We start from the raw sequence: 15,543 nt of genomic DNA, 5'->3' as shown, positions 1-15,543 counted from the left end.
TTAATATCTCTTATAGCTACATAGAGATAAATTCATTTTTATGTCTTTACTCTGGTGCGCCATACATGGTATACCTTGTATATTTGTGAGAAAAAAATTGTGGCATTACATTGTATGGATGAAAAAGAAATTCCATAATATTCTTAAACACTATATAAAAAATATTTGAGAATTTTAAAATATTACATGAATTAAGTGAAAATAGCACCCCTTCGTTTGCGCTTCTGGAAATACTACGTTCACTGCTGAGTAGAGTGCTGTTTCGTAATCACTGGTAAATATCACAGGATTCATATTTGGTGCTAAATTATCATTAATTAATTTTAATGTTTTTATATACAAGTCTTTAGTCTTCCCCGACATGAGCGCCCATGCAAATGGAATAATCTAAGAAGTAGAAAATGATAACAATTTTAACATTGACCGTATTTTCAGAGATTCCATTACCTAATTCTAATTTTATTTCAAGAACAGTATATATTTCTGTTTTTTCTTCGCACGGGCTAAAAATATTAAAAGAAATAAAAAGTGCAACTGAAAACACTTATTGCAAAATCTATTTGCTTTTATACCATACTCTAAATAGTTTCAAAAAGCGTCACAGTGTGTATTCTGACAAAATTATGCAGATTTTAAATGTATGTATTTTAATTAATAATGGAGATACAGATATGATGCAAAATTTTAAATAAAGGTTTTCATTAGTCTCTTTTAGAATTCAAAACTCATATTAATAGCTCCATATTTTTTTTTTAATATTTAGTTTGCCACTTTTGTTGAAACATGATACATAAAAACAGTATAATAACTAACCTTGTTAAATCTCTGCGTCATTATGGTGAAGACTTGATATACACCTTCCTCTTTAGGCGCGGTTTTAAATGTACCATCAATAAAAAATTCTGTTGCACCGTTACATATTATTTGGGCAAAATTTTTGCAACCAAATACTATGCTCACGTATTCCGGATTTTCAGAGCAGGTGTATGTGTAAAAGCTTAGCTTATACTTTTCCTCTTGCCCCTCATCATTTTTAAAGCTAAAATTTAAAATTCTCTTCCATTTTTCAGATGCTGCAATACAGCTTTGTACTTCCTTTATATTATTAGGATTAGGAGGCTTTAATACCCGACACCAATTTCTCAGCGTTTGCTTCAATTCATCGAAGCTTATAAATTGTATATCTTCAGGATATCTGCAGATAATAGAATATATTATTACCAAATATAGTAATTGTAATTATAGTGACAAAAGAAAGTTTTTATATGTTATTTATTTTAAAATAATAGTAATAAATTATAACGCTCAATGTACGTCTTTCAACCATTTTGAATAGCTTAATTTCTTGTAAACAAAATGTTTTCCAATAAGGTTTAAACATCTAAGCTAGTAAATTAAGGAAATTCTATGTTATATTCTACAGAATTGTACCATACTAAATCAAGGGAATATTTAAATTAGAATAAAAATTCGAAAACTTTCATATAGTTTCATATTTGACTGTATCATTCTGGGCACAAATTATAAAAATTAGGTGCAATGTACGATTATAAATATGTAGTACAAGTTTTGTGGAAATAAACTTATCAGAACTACAATTCACTAAATTGTGCCTTTAATATGAAGTATAACATTATAAATAAGAGTATTAAAAGTTTAGAAAATCTGGCTGTATCTGATCAGTCATTGTTCTTTAAAATTATCCACTGATATTTATAAAGCACATAGTTAAAAAAAATTTAATACTAACTTTTCACTGCATTTGTCGTATATTTCTCGACTAGTTGCTAGCGACTCCAGGCATAACTCGCGAGCATATTTTCGAATTCTAGCTTTTTTCTCTACGGTAAAATCTGGACCGTGTAGATTATGCTCAGATTTCAATGTTATATTACCATCATGATTCATTATTGCTTTTCCAGCGCATAAACGATCTTTACATGTTAAATATCTTAAAAATTAATTATTATTACTATATTAATAAATTGTTCATTTAATAGAAAAATTAAAAATATCATACGTGATAGTATTTCCATCTTTTTTTTTATACTGCTTGCACTTGTAATATGTGTATCCATCCTGCAATATATTTTCGACTTTTCGAATTTTTAAAGGACTTTCCTTATCTACTGTACAAGGCTTCCAAACCCTTTTATTAATTGTCATTAATTGTTCAGACATTTTTTAATTTATAATGGCGATTGCAAATAAATGTTTAAAACGTTGTGATTTATGTTGTGGAAAGGTTTCAATAAAACGCACAATGCATTAGGTTATAGAAAATGTTTATTATAGAGGTTGTTTCTCTAACAATGGGTCATAGGAAATTTCGTGTTATTTGACTATAGAAGTTTTACCTATAGTCAAATTACTGTTTTTTTTTTAATTTAAGAATTAAACGTATTGACCGAGATTAATTGAGCAAAATGGTGTTTATAATAAATAATAGAATCAATTAACCTAAAATAACCACTAAAAGTTAACTATCTACGCTTTTATTAATTATGACAATGTATAGTAAATGCTTCAGTGCTATAGTCAAATAACACAATCTTATGTTCCGATGTTAGAGAAAACCCCTGTATTTTACTTAGAAGTTGAGATTACTAATTGTTGGCCGAGCGCACCCAATAATTAGAAGAATAATTGGTTTTTCATGCGTAGTTAAAATTTACCATGTATTAAAATAAATCGATGCTTATGTTGTAAAATTAAAGATTAAAGCTGTGACGTAGACGTGAATATCTATATATTTTATTTATTTGCAGTAAATGTCGCGATAACAGTTTTACCATGACCCTGAGAATTTATTAGAACACAAATAAAGAATGAAATTATTAAAGGATTTCGCAGCTTCATTATTAGACGATAAATTCTTTGAAGTTACATTTTGCTTTCTGAATCATAGGACGTAATATATGAAACACTTCATTTATCCTTAAATATTGTTTATTTTTCTTCTTCTTTACGAGTCTAAAGACAAATTTAAAGTGCAGGTAGCTTTGCTTATTAGGAAAACTAAGTATTTCAGGAAATAATAAACAATACATGTGCTTATAGTAGTTGTAAACATTAGTTGAATAGCATATAATGTTTTGACTTTGGGAGTCGTAGTGCCAAGCATACGAAGGTCACTTAAATATTTATTTTAAAAGGGAGTCTATATTTGTCAGTACATACTACTTTAGATTATCTAAAGATATTTCCAAAAATGCTTGAAAATATACCATTTAATCAGGCGTTCCCGAGTTCATTATTTTCGAAATTAGAGCGATAGATGATAGAATAAGCGTGGGAGAATGTATGTGAGGGTAGCGCACACATAATTTTACCCAAATCCACACCGATATGCAGATTTAAATTTAAATATTTGATCACGGTTATAGAATAATGACGCTATCTGATGCACTTTATACATTTTGCAACTATCCTCTTCAAATATTATTTTTCAAGGTAAAAGGGCCGTTGTAATTTGGAAAGTATTCTTCAATGAATATAAACATTTGAAGGAACATGAATCATCTCATTCGCTTACTGACATTCGACCTTGTACCATCTTCATTTTCTCCATTCCTTGGTGACCTAACTTCCTGGAGACTAAGGGTCTGTAAAACTTGGGTATGTCCTTGTTTCTTTTTTTAAAAATCTCCTATCGTATAAATACCTCAAATCCAAGTGCTGGTCAACTTCTATTCTAGGTAAATGAAAGTTCTTATAATGTATCTTATCTTCCAATATCCATTCACTAACAGCCTTACTTTTGTACTCATATATAGCCACACAAAGGTTACCATAGTGAGAGTCTGGATCATTTTTCCTATGACACGTAAACAATTTTCCATAATTATAAGCACACGCTATTCTTCCACTATATGCATCACTGATGTTCAACGGTTGATCTAAAGGCTGTTATTGTAAGCTTTAATATTGTTTATTTTATTTGACAATTAAATAAAAATATAAATATTTCATACGAGCAATATCGACAGTTGATTCCTGATCTTTTCCTATCAATCCCCATTTGCACCATTCATAGTTTAGCTTTCCTTTTGTATCAATTCCAGAAACGAATCATGCTGTATGCTACAGGCAGTGACCACAATATATGGTGCGAGACAGGCTGGATAAATTGAAGGACCACTAAGATGCCCTCCTGCTGGAGCTGCGTATATAACCTGTTTTTAATTAAACTAACTTTAATTTATAATAATAGGAATCAAAATACTATCATGCATCATTATTATTTTATAAAGAAATAACTTTGTTATACAGCAATCGCTTACACATTTACTATTATAACATTACGTAACAATTATTGAAATGTCTAGGCCACATAAATATGCTTCTTAAATTAATGCTGTTTCATTCATTGGTCTATAAGGATTTCTTTCCTGTATTGAAACTCATCGAAACTGGATTTAACCTGTAACAAATATAAAATAACCACAAAGTATATTTCCCTAAAAATATATAATAACTTTCATGTTTTGTTATTAGTTAATACTCATCTGATATATTTTTCTTCTTTGTTATTTATGTAATCCTTTCCTTCTTTTCCGTAATTCCTTTTTCGAAATTAGTAATTTTGTTTACTATATAAAAGGAAGGTTAACTGAGCCATTTAACAGCTACGGACAGACCCCTTAGATATCCTTTCACCACTCTTATTTCTACTTCCCCTCGCCTGGTGCCAGATTATTGGGCCGAAGTGTAACTGCTACTTCGCAAGACTGCCAACTCAAATTGATCATTTTCAGGTTTTCTGTTGCTTTGTTGGGAATCCTACTTTCCATATTATAACGGCCCTTAACTAAAGAGTATACACACATTTTGAACACCCAGTATCATGTGTATACTTTTCTCTTGACCTGAATATAGCATTTTTTCGGCCATAATACCTTTCGGCCATAATACTTTTCGGCCATAATACCTTTCGGCCATAATACTGTTCGGCCATATGGGATACTACCTACATATACCCTACATTATTATTACAATATCCTTCTTAAATTTAAATATATGACTTCCAGATGATTTGTTTGATATATATATATACAGGGTGATTCTCTAACGGCGGGACATAGGAGATTCGTGTTAGTTGACTATAGCGCTCAGGATGATGGTATCTGAGAGCGCTGATTGGTCAATATCATGTAGTGCCAACATGAAATGGTCCGTTACCAATAGATGAATAAGAAAAATGAGACCCATTCGCCATTTTGGAGTGGAGAAGTGTTTACATGCTAGTTGTAGCAGAAAGAGGTGTGAAATGGAGAAATGTCAAATGGTAAGGTTACTAAAGTAAAAATTGAAAATAATTAATGGAAAGTATGAATATTCTTCATTTTCCTTCAAAGTATTCAATTTTTACTTTAGTAACGACAACATTTGACATTTTTCCATTTTACACATCTTTCTGCTACGATTAGCATGTAAACATTTCTCCACACCAAAATGGCGGATGAATCTCATTTTTCGTATCCAACTATTGGTAATGGCCTATTATATGTTGGTACTACGCAATATTGACCAATCAGCGCTCTCAGATTCCATCATTCCGAGTGCTATAGTCAACTAACACGAATCTCCTATGCTCCGCTGTTAGGAAAAGACCCGTATGCTGGAGTTAGAGAAAAACCCTGTACATATATACATCCTTCGGTTAGGGGCCAATACAAGATGGAATTTCAAGCAAACCATTTGAAAAAATAAAATCTGAAAACTGCATATTTATGCTGGCAACATTGCGAAAAAATGACGTCACTTCGTAGACGAGGCTGAGTCAAGAAATTGTGAAATGGTAGTACAATATTTTGACAGGCATATGCATTATGAATTTCGAACGAAAGCGAAATAAGCAATGCCTTTAGAAAGTGTGTGTGTGTCTAATAATTATAAGATAATTAATATTTAGAAATATGTACTTATATATTAAATTAATTGTATGCGAATTATTATTAATGATATAAATGTAGATTGTGTTTTGGTAAATAAAAGTGTTGTTTTAGCTGAATAAGAATATAGGGTTTATTTTTTAAATACAATCATTAAATTGTTATAATTTTAAACAATTATAAAATATAATATTCATTATTTTTATCGAAACAAAATTCCTGTTTATTTCTTAATACAAATTATTGACAATGTAAAATAATTATGAAAATTTTTCTACCTTCCTTTACACTTTGATCTTTTGCTTTTCATTCTACGTTAGCTGTTACAAGAATTTATTGATGTAAAGTTGTGTTCTCCAGGCCTTTAAATAGTCTCTATCTCCATTTGGAGATTGCAACTTGCACTGGGTTACACTACCTTGCACAGTGCATTTGGTTCCCACCATTTTACTAATCCCTTACCAGCCGTGAAATGACTTTATTAACAGCAAAATAACTATTGAACAATATTAAACGAAAACGATTAAAATATGTACATACATGACAGATGGAAAACTGTACCTGAACTCTTCTAAATTAAACGGCAAGTCTGTAAAAGAAATTGTATATAGTTACAAACAACAAGTTAAATGTTTATGAAAAAGTATAATAATATGCACGTCAAGTACCTCTCCTCCTTTAGTTGCTTGATCTTTTCATTAGTAAGTTCAATTTTCCGTTCATAATACTTCCTTTTACCCTTTGGGTGGCAATCTGCTCATCCAATAATATTTTATATGTAGCTGCACCACTTTTTTCCTTTTGGATTACCGGTTCTATTAATAAGCAGCTATTGGAAATTATATTTTGAAGCGGTTGGCTTTTGGGTTTCTTTAAATTTTTGGAACCATTATCATTGCCCCAAGTAGGTATATTTCCATTTTCTTTTAATGCCTAAAAATGTAATATTTAATTTTTGTAGAAGACTATATACAATTTAAAAAACTTACATCAAATATAGGCTGTGGGTCGTCAAAGTCCTCAAATTCATCGGAATTAAAATAATCTTCTAATGTTGACAATTTTTCAGCAGAATCTTTAGTATTGGCTACAGTTTTATGTGATGACTGCTTTGCTAAATTATCATTGTTAGTTGTGGACTTAACGGAAGCTTTTTTGCCGTTAATATTTTTTCTAATAAATGAACTGCTGGAGGTTTTATTTATAGAATACTGCTGCAATGATGAGCTGGCTAAAGGTTGCTGAATGGAACCCGTTTGTGGGAAATAATCACAATCTCCACGATAGTCCATTCCAGCCGCGGATTTTCCTAGTAAGGAAACCACAAGTTCCAAAAATTCATCAGGGTCAGGAGCCATCGATATTCCGCCGCCTACAAAAATATTATGTAATAAAAATTAATAAAATCGATGAGTACCGCAAATATATAATATGTATTAAATATACCCGTTTTATAATGTTCCTTTCTTGAAGCTGCATGGTACTTTCGAGCTTGCCTTTTTAGATTTTTCCACATATTTTCAGGGCAAAAATTTCTCCATTCTCCGTTGGTCGCATCTATCATTTCCGCCTTAATTTTTTCCAGGCTTCTTGTTTTTCTCCTTTGTTAGTACTGTCTGTAGCTTTGTTTTCTACCACGGAGAAATATTTTTGGACAATCTCCAAAAACTTAAAAGGTGATTTTTTTCCATCTGGAATATAAATGAAATTTTGATATAAATTAATTTAAAAATAAACAAAACTATGTGGTAATTTGTAAATCTAAATTCTGATTAACAAGAAATAGTTATAATTTCAATTAACCATTATATAATAAAAAAATATTTTCAAATTTACCTTTTCTTTATATTAAATATTAATTTAATAAACGCTCTCGATGTAACGTAACCAATATTCAGTAAAAAAGGGTTAGCTATCGATATCAATTCAATATTGATTTGACATTATTTTGTTTTTTACTGATGTCAATTTAAAATCGAATTGATATCGATAGCAAACTCTTTTGTCACTGGGTAATTAACATATATCTATTTTGTTTTATAAATATAATTGGAAAGATCAGCGAATCACTGAATTTTAATATAAAGTTTTAAAATGGACGAAACTGAAATGGTTTATGCTTCAAATGAAGAAGAAGAAGCTGAAAATGATCCTCCGCAAAGACGTCGAGTAGTGCTAAGAAGGATAAATTATTTTGAAATAATGAATAATACTGAATTTGTTAATCGCTTTCGGCTTAATAAAAAGCAATTTTTAGAAATTTTGGGACAAATTGAACATAACATCAGTTCAAGAGTAATGTAAGTACCCATTTTATTATTAGCACAATTTAATATAACATATATCAATAATTATGACACTCTCAATAAATAATAATTTATTGGTTTTCAGGAAAATAACAATTCCAGCCAGTATAAAATTATTAACTGCTCTAAGATTTTATGCTACAGGCTGCTACCTGCTAGTCGTAGCAGATTTTTCCGGAATTAGCAAAAATAGTGCTAAACAGTTGTCCATTCAGTATCAGCTGCAATTTGTGATTTGCGTTTAAAATATATTAAACTGCCTAGAACTGAAGGAGAGATATTACGGACAGCGAATGATAATTTCCAATTATCAGGAATGATTCGCGTTGTTGGAGCAATCGACTGCGTGCATATACGAATAAGATCGTATGGTAATCGTCTTTAATAATTATTTATTTAAAATATAGTGAAAATATTATGTTTTCCTTATTTTAATTTATTTATTTCAATTTATACTTAGGAGGTGAAGATGCTGAGCTTTTTAGAAACCGCAAAGGTTTCTTCAGCCTTAATGTGCAGTGCCTAGTTAACAGCCGACTAGAAATTACGGATATCGTTACCAGGTGGCCGGGGTCAGCCCATGATAGTACTATTTTTGAGAATAGTCGACTCAAATTCCGATTCGACAATTTTCAATTTGAAAATGGTATTATTTTAGGTGACCGTGGCTACCGAAACCATCGGTATTTAATAATACCGCTAGCGAATCCACAAACACCGTCGGAGGTCCTATATAATGAAGCACACATAAGGACAAGATGCATGGTAGGTATAACTATAAATATAATAATGGAATACATTTTTATCCGCATGGTTATCTTCATTATAATATTATTGCTTTAGGTGGAGAGATGCTGTGGAGTTTGGGGAAGGACGTTTCCAGTTTTAACAATTGGAACCCGCTTCAAAAAACCGGAACGTACAATGAATATTGTTATAGCTACTGCCATTCTCCACAACGTCATTAAACGTGATAAATCATATCACAAAACCGATATGCAGAATTATTTCAATATTCCACAAGTTTGGTCCTCTCCAACGCCTAATGATCGGCAAGATTTAATAGAAAATTTTTTTTCAAGGCAAGTGTATATAAATCATATAAAAATAAGTGGATGACTGCATATTATTATACTTTTTCATAAACATTTAACTTATTGTTTGTAACTATATACAATTTCTTTTACAGACTTGCCGTTTAATTTAGAAGAGTTCAGGTACAGTTTTCCACCTATCATGTATGTACATATTTTAATCGTTTTCGTTTAATATTGTTCAATAGTTATTTTGCTGTTAATAAAGTCATTTCACGGCTGGTAAGGGATTAGTAAAATGGTGGGAACCAAATGCACTGTGCAAGGTAGTGTAACCCAGTGCAAGTTGCAATCTCCAAATGGAGATAGAGACTATTTAAAGGCCTGGAGAACACAACTTTACATCAATAAATTCTTGTAACAGCTAACGTAGAATGAAAAGCAAAAGATCAAAGTGTAAAGGAAGGTAGAAAAATTTTCATAATTATTTTACATTGTCAATAATTTGTATTAAGAAATAAACAGGAATTTTGTTTCGATAAAAATAATGAATATTATATTTTATAATTGTTTAAAATTATAACAATTTAATGATTGTATTTAAAAAATAAACCCTATATTCTTATTCAGCTAAAACAACACTTTTATTTACCAAAACACAATCTACATTTATATCATTAATAATAATTCGCATACAATTAATTTAATATATAAGTACATATTTCTAAATATTAATTATCTTATAATTATTAGACACACACACACTTTCTAAAGGCATTGCTTATTTCGCTTTCGTTCGAAATTCATAATGCATATGCCTGTCAAAATATTGTACTACCATTTCACAATTTCTTGACTCAGCCTCGTCTACGAAGTGACGTCATTTTTTCGCAATGTTGCCAGCATAAATATGCAGTTTTCAGATTTTATTTTTTCAAATGGTATGCTTGAAATTCCATCTTGTACCAGAGATGAAACGGGAGATTGCTCATGCGAGGTCCCGAGGCAATCCCTACCGGTAGGCGGCGCTGGTGTTGGTAATCGCGTCTCACTTCTCAGGTCCATCTTGTGGAAGTCTTGGACCTGTATCCGATCTAATACAATGAGCAACTTCCACGACAACCATGCTATATTCAAATAAGTCACTAAAAGCACAATTTCGAACAGCATGCGATTGTCATTATAATATGAACACCGGTCGAGAAATAATAACTAAAAATATTATGTTACACGGGGGACTTCGCATTAACTTTATTTTCAATTACAACGTCTTAGGATTATTCAAATATATAAAGATTCAAAAGCGCGGAAAAAGACGACCTCTTTCAACATGGACGCAAACGGAAGTCAGTGGAATGCTGGGTAATCTCGAACCTTCAGCAGAGTTGCCGAGCATAACCAACTAATGGTTTAAGGCGATGAATGTAGATGGCGCTGAGTCGCCACAGGGCTCCTCCTCTAGTGTAACGAGAGTTAATGCTATGTTATAAAGTATAAAATTAGAATTTTTACAATATTTACAGTTTTACAGGTTTTTCACAACGCAAACTTAAACGTTAAATGTAATGGTCTTTTTAGGAGCGGTCTTTGTGTTTGTGTTAACTGGTGGTGAACCAATCTCATTTTCACTGACAGCTAACCTATCAAGTATCACAGCACTGGCAAAACTAGAGTAGGGTGACGCTGGAGTTTGTACGTTTGTTTCTGTTACTAAATGCGCTGGTTTAAGTCTATTAATGTTCACTGTAACTCGCTTGTCATTAAGATTGATTGCGTACACCTTATCTGTCACACGCTCTATAATTTCATGAGGTCCTGAGTATGGTGCTTCCAATGACATCCTTGGTTCGATACGAAGAAATACGTGTGTACATGTTTTCAGGTCCTTGCTGATGAATGCTGGTTGATTTGTTGAGTGATGAGTAGTTTGGGATGGACGGATGAGCCTCAGTCTAGAGCGAAGATCCCTAAGCGAAAAGTCTTTGTTTGCAGGATTCTGTTCTTCAAAGAATTCATTTGGAATCTCCAAGGTAGTTCCAAATACAAATTCTGCTGGTGATGCCTTCAAATCCTCCTTGTAAGCTGTGCGAAGCCCAAGTAAAACAAATGGAAGTGCATCTGTCCATTTATTCTCATGACACATCAGGGCAGATTTCAGTGTTCTGTGCCAGCGCTCTAATATCCCATTAGACTCAGGATGATAAGCGGTTGTACGTTTCTTTTCAGCACCTAGGAACTTAGTGAGTGACTTAAACAGTGCTGATTCAAACTGCGCACCTTGATCTGTTGTAATGGTAGCTGGTGAACCATACCTTGCTACCCAGTGTGTCAAGAAATTGTGAGCTACCGTATTAGCGTCCATAGTCTTAAGCGGAATAGCCTCTGGCCACCGAGTGAACCTGTCAATCATTGTAAGTAGATACTTGTAGCCATCTGATAATGGTAATGGACCCACCAGGTCCAGATGTACATGGCTAAAGCGTTGGTCTGGGACTGGTATCTTCGCTGGGGTTGACTGTGTGTGCCTGCTAACCTTTGCTCTTTGGCACTCCAGGCATGATCTTGACCATTCCTTAATGTCTTTATTAATACTAGGCCAAACAAATTTTTGACTAATTGTTTTTAGAGTTGTACGTCCACTGGGGTGAGACAACTTATGCACTGATAAGAACACTTTATGGCGCAGTGGTTTAGGAACAAAAGGACGGATAATATTTGTTGAAGTATCACAGTATATATTATTTACAGAGTCAGATAGATGGAAAGCTTGCAGCTTGATTGAGGAGCTATCACCCTGGAGTAACTCCTGCAATTCTTGATCTGATACTTGGGCGTCAGCAATTTCCTGAAGACTCACTATCACTGGCATTGCAATGACTTCCACACGCGAAAGAGCATCAGCTACCACATTTTGATCCCCAGCAACATGACTGATACTTGAAGTAAATTCAGAGATAAATGCAAGCTGTCGGCATTGTCTTGGTGAAAGCTGATCTGGTTTCTTAGAAAATGCATAGATGAGTGGCTTATGGTCTGTTACTATTCTGAATTGTCGACCTTCAAGCATATATCTAAAGTGTTTAATTGCAGAATATATAGCTTGCAACTCACGATCATAAGTACTATAACGTTGTTGTGTAAGCGACAGCTTTCTTGAGAAAAAGGCAAGTGGTTCCAATTTACCATTCACTTCTTGTTGGAGAACTGCCCCTATTGCTTTATCCGATGCATCTGTGTGTAGCACTAATTTCGCCGTTTCACTGGGAAAACTCAATAATGTTGCTGCTGCTAACTTGTTTTTTACGTCTTGAAAGGCTTGCAGTGTCTCTTCATTCCATTTCACTGGTTGCACACTAGTCTTTTTGGCACCTGCACAGGCTTCGTGTAAGGGGGCCTGGATTCCAGCTATTCCTGGCACGAATCGATTATAAAAATTCGCCATGCCCAAAAAACGCCTGAGGGCACTAACTGTTTTCGGTTGCTCAAATTCGACAATAGTTTTTACTTTCTCAGGAGCGGGTTGAATCCCTTTTTCACTAATGACATGACCCAAAAAAAGTACAGAAGTTACTCCAAATTGGCACTTGTCTGGATTGATAACAACACCATAACTTTGTAACCTTTTAAATAGGATCCTGAGATGTCGACAATGCTCTTCTACACTGTGAGAGGCCACTAAGATGTCATCGAGGTAAACGTAAGTAAAGTCTAGATCTCTTGTAACCTCATTCATGAAACGTTGAAATGTTTGAGCCGCATTTCTAAGTCCAAATGTCATGTAAGGGAATTCAAAGAGACCGAATGGTGTAATAATTGCTGTCTTGGGTATGTCATCTGGATTAACAGGAATCTGTTGATAGGCTCTGACTAAGTCTATTGTTGAGTAAACATTTGTACCTTGTAGGAATTGAGAACAGTCTTGAAGAAAAGGAATTGGATACTTGTCAGGTATAGTACGTTCGTTCAATCTTCTATAATCTCCACAAGGACGCCAGTCAGCATTCTTCTTAGGTACCAGGTGGAGTGGACTTGCCCAAGGACTCTTAGAAGGTCGACAGAGACCTTGGTCTATCATAAATTGGAATTCTATTCGAGCAGCCTTGAGTTTTTCCGGTGCTAGCCTGCGAGCCTTAGCTGTAACCGGTGGTCCAGTCGTTTCAATGTAGTGTAGAACATTGTGTTTAACCTTGGGAGGAACCACTTTGGTCCTTATTAGCTCTGGGAATTCCTTGATAATGTTTCTGAACTGGCAACTGTTGGCTATGCTGGTAATATTGGGGGCTTCTGATTTTGGGACTTTACCACTTACAGAAAGCGCTGTTCCCTGGTCTATTAATCTCCTATGACGCACATCCACAAGCAGGTTGAAATGGAAAAGAAAATCGGTACCCAAAATAGGTGTGGAGACATCAGCTACTATGAAGGGCCAACAAAAGCTTCTTCGTAAACCAAGATTTACAGACAGGACCTTGGTACCATACGTAGATATCTTAGTGTCATTTGCTGCATATAATGTCTTATTAGTCTTGTAACGACGATCAGTAAATTTAACTGGAAACACAGACACATCTGCTCCTGTGTCAACAAGGAATTTGTATCCGCTCCCCTTGTCTGCTATGATGAGGCGACTAGATTGATGCTGCAGGCTGGTCGCCACAACCTGCAGGTTGATTAGTTTTCCTGGTAATCATTTGTCCATTTGCAAGGTTTGGTACACTTTTTAGCTTTATGAGCGAACTTCTGATGGTACCAGCAGATATCCTTGCTTCCCTCAGAGCGTTTACCCCGTGATGAGCTACGTCCTCTGGACTTAGACCTGTTTCCTGACCTATGCTGTAGTCTTTTACAGGTGCTTGATAGCTCGGACACTTGCTTCGAAAGGGCTGCGATTTGTTCTTCCAGAGGTAGCTTGTATGAGTTCACGCTGGCTACCATAGAAGATCCATTGCTGCTAGACGAGAACACCTCACAAATGCGGTCTGCCAGCTGTGCTAAAGTGGATAATTCTACCTCACTTGTCGAGAGGATAGCTTGAGCCTGGGTCGGTAACCTCTGCAACCAAAGGGATTTAAGGAAATCGTCTGACATTTTATTACCTGCGAGATCTTTCATTCGTCTGAAGAGCTGAGACGGTCGTTGGTCTCCTAACTCGAGTTCGCTCAGTAGCAGTTTAAGTCTCTTATGCTCGCTGTCCACAAAAGCCTCCTCTAGACATTGCTTAAGTTTAGCATAACGTTCTCCTAGAGGTTCATTAAATATTGCGTCACCGACTTCTTCGAGGGTATCCGGATCCAATGCTTGCAGGACGTAGTTAAACTTGGTTTCATCTACCTTTATACCTGCGGTGTGGAATTGGGCTTCAAGCTGTCGAAACCAAAGACGTGGTTTGGTTCGCCAAAATTGGGGCGGCTTAACACCTACTGCACCTACTTCGACACGTGGTACTTTGGCAACCGCTTCGTGGTCTTCGTTCGCCATATTGCTGTAGGAATTTCGAGAGAGTTCTTCTCTTTTTCGTGGAACACCCGAAGAACCGAATCTCTCACCGGTGATCACGTCGGGGTCACCAATGTGGAAGTCTTGGACCTGTATCCGATCTAATACAATGAGCAACTTCCACGACAACCATGCTATATTCAAATAAGTCACTAAAAGCACAATTTCGAACAGCATGCGATTGTCATTATAATATGAACACCGGTCGAGAAATAATAACTAAAAATATAATGTTACACGGGGGACTTCGCATTAACTTTATTTTCAATTACAACGTCTTAGGATTATTCAAATATATAAAGATTCAAAAGCGCGGAAAAAGACGACCTCTTTCAACATGGACGCAAACGGAAGTCAGTGGAATGCTGGGTAATCTCGAACCTTCAGCAGAGTTGCCGAGCATAACCAACTAATGGTTTAAGGCGATGAATGTAGATGGCGCTGAGTCGCCACAATCTAACCCCTAACGCCATCTATCGGAAGAGACCACGAAGCACTAGCGTTAAGCTTAGAATGGGGTAAAACAGATATGCATTGTTGCCAGAAAGCGGACTAAAGAGAGAGCAGAGATCTTTTCTCGGACCTCTCTGTCTTTCTCGCTGTTAGCGTCTAGCAGAAGAGTCGAGGCAAAATCTTTCCGTTTCGCTTTGCCGAAAATCTACCAATATTCGATGTCATTTACATTTGCAGCCCAATGCCTTTATACATGATTTTTTCAGCATATTTATTTATGAGCATTGACTTATTTAAATCAATAATAAATTAAGGAAATGCGTATTTGATATATAATAATTATTTTAACTATAATTTCAT

At 34.5% G+C, this 15,543-nt stretch overlaps 2 protein-coding genes across 2 annotated transcripts in view; one reads left to right on the top strand and one right to left on the bottom strand.

Annotated features, from left to right (window-relative positions):
• Window positions 1–6,572: 6,572 nt before the first annotated feature.
• Window positions 6,573–15,543, bottom strand: part of LOC136778143 (uncharacterized) — a 67,183-nt gene continuing 58,212 nt past the window's right edge. The window contains exons 2-4 of the mRNA XM_066734754.1: window positions 7,341–7,585; window positions 6,884–7,266; window positions 6,573–6,827 (exon numbers count right to left, since the gene is read on the bottom strand). Coding sequence (XP_066590851.1) covers window positions 6,573–6,827; window positions 6,884–7,266; window positions 7,341–7,458 — 756 coding nt within the window. The 5' untranslated portion in view covers window positions 7,459–7,585. The remainder of the gene's footprint in view (window positions 6,828–6,883; window positions 7,267–7,340; window positions 7,586–15,543) is intronic.
• Window positions 7,989–9,402, top strand: LOC136778142 (putative nuclease HARBI1). The gene is made up of 6 exons (XM_066734753.1): window positions 7,989–8,194; window positions 8,286–8,414; window positions 8,465–8,571; window positions 8,661–8,965; window positions 9,044–9,282; window positions 9,390–9,402. Exons 1-6 carry the CDS (start codon window positions 7,989–7,991, stop codon window positions 9,400–9,402), a joined length of 999 nt encoding a protein of 332 aa, XP_066590850.1.

The sequence above is a fragment of the Prorops nasuta genome, unplaced genomic scaffold (genome assembly GCF_024137725.1).
Source record: "Prorops nasuta isolate Cenicafe-Biocafe unplaced genomic scaffold, Cenicafe_Pnas_1.2 PNAS00013, whole genome shotgun sequence".
In the NCBI taxonomy this organism is placed as follows: domain Eukaryota; kingdom Metazoa; phylum Arthropoda; class Insecta; order Hymenoptera; family Bethylidae; genus Prorops; species Prorops nasuta.
This window is presented reverse-complemented; position numbering and strand designations above follow the sequence as displayed.

Bases quoted from the DNA above. Each gene is read 5' to 3' on its own strand.
- LOC136778142 (XM_066734753.1), top strand. From the start codon at position 7,989: ATGGACGAAACTGAAATGGTTTATGCTTCAAATGAAGAAGAAGAAGCT. The intron at 8,572-8,660 runs GTAATCGTCTTT...ATTTATACTTAG, and splicing joins TATACGAATAAGATCGTATG to GAGGTGAAGATGCTGAGCTT. The intron at 8,966-9,043 runs GTAGGTATAACT...TTATTGCTTTAG, and splicing joins ACATAAGGACAAGATGCATG to GTGGAGAGATGCTGTGGAGT.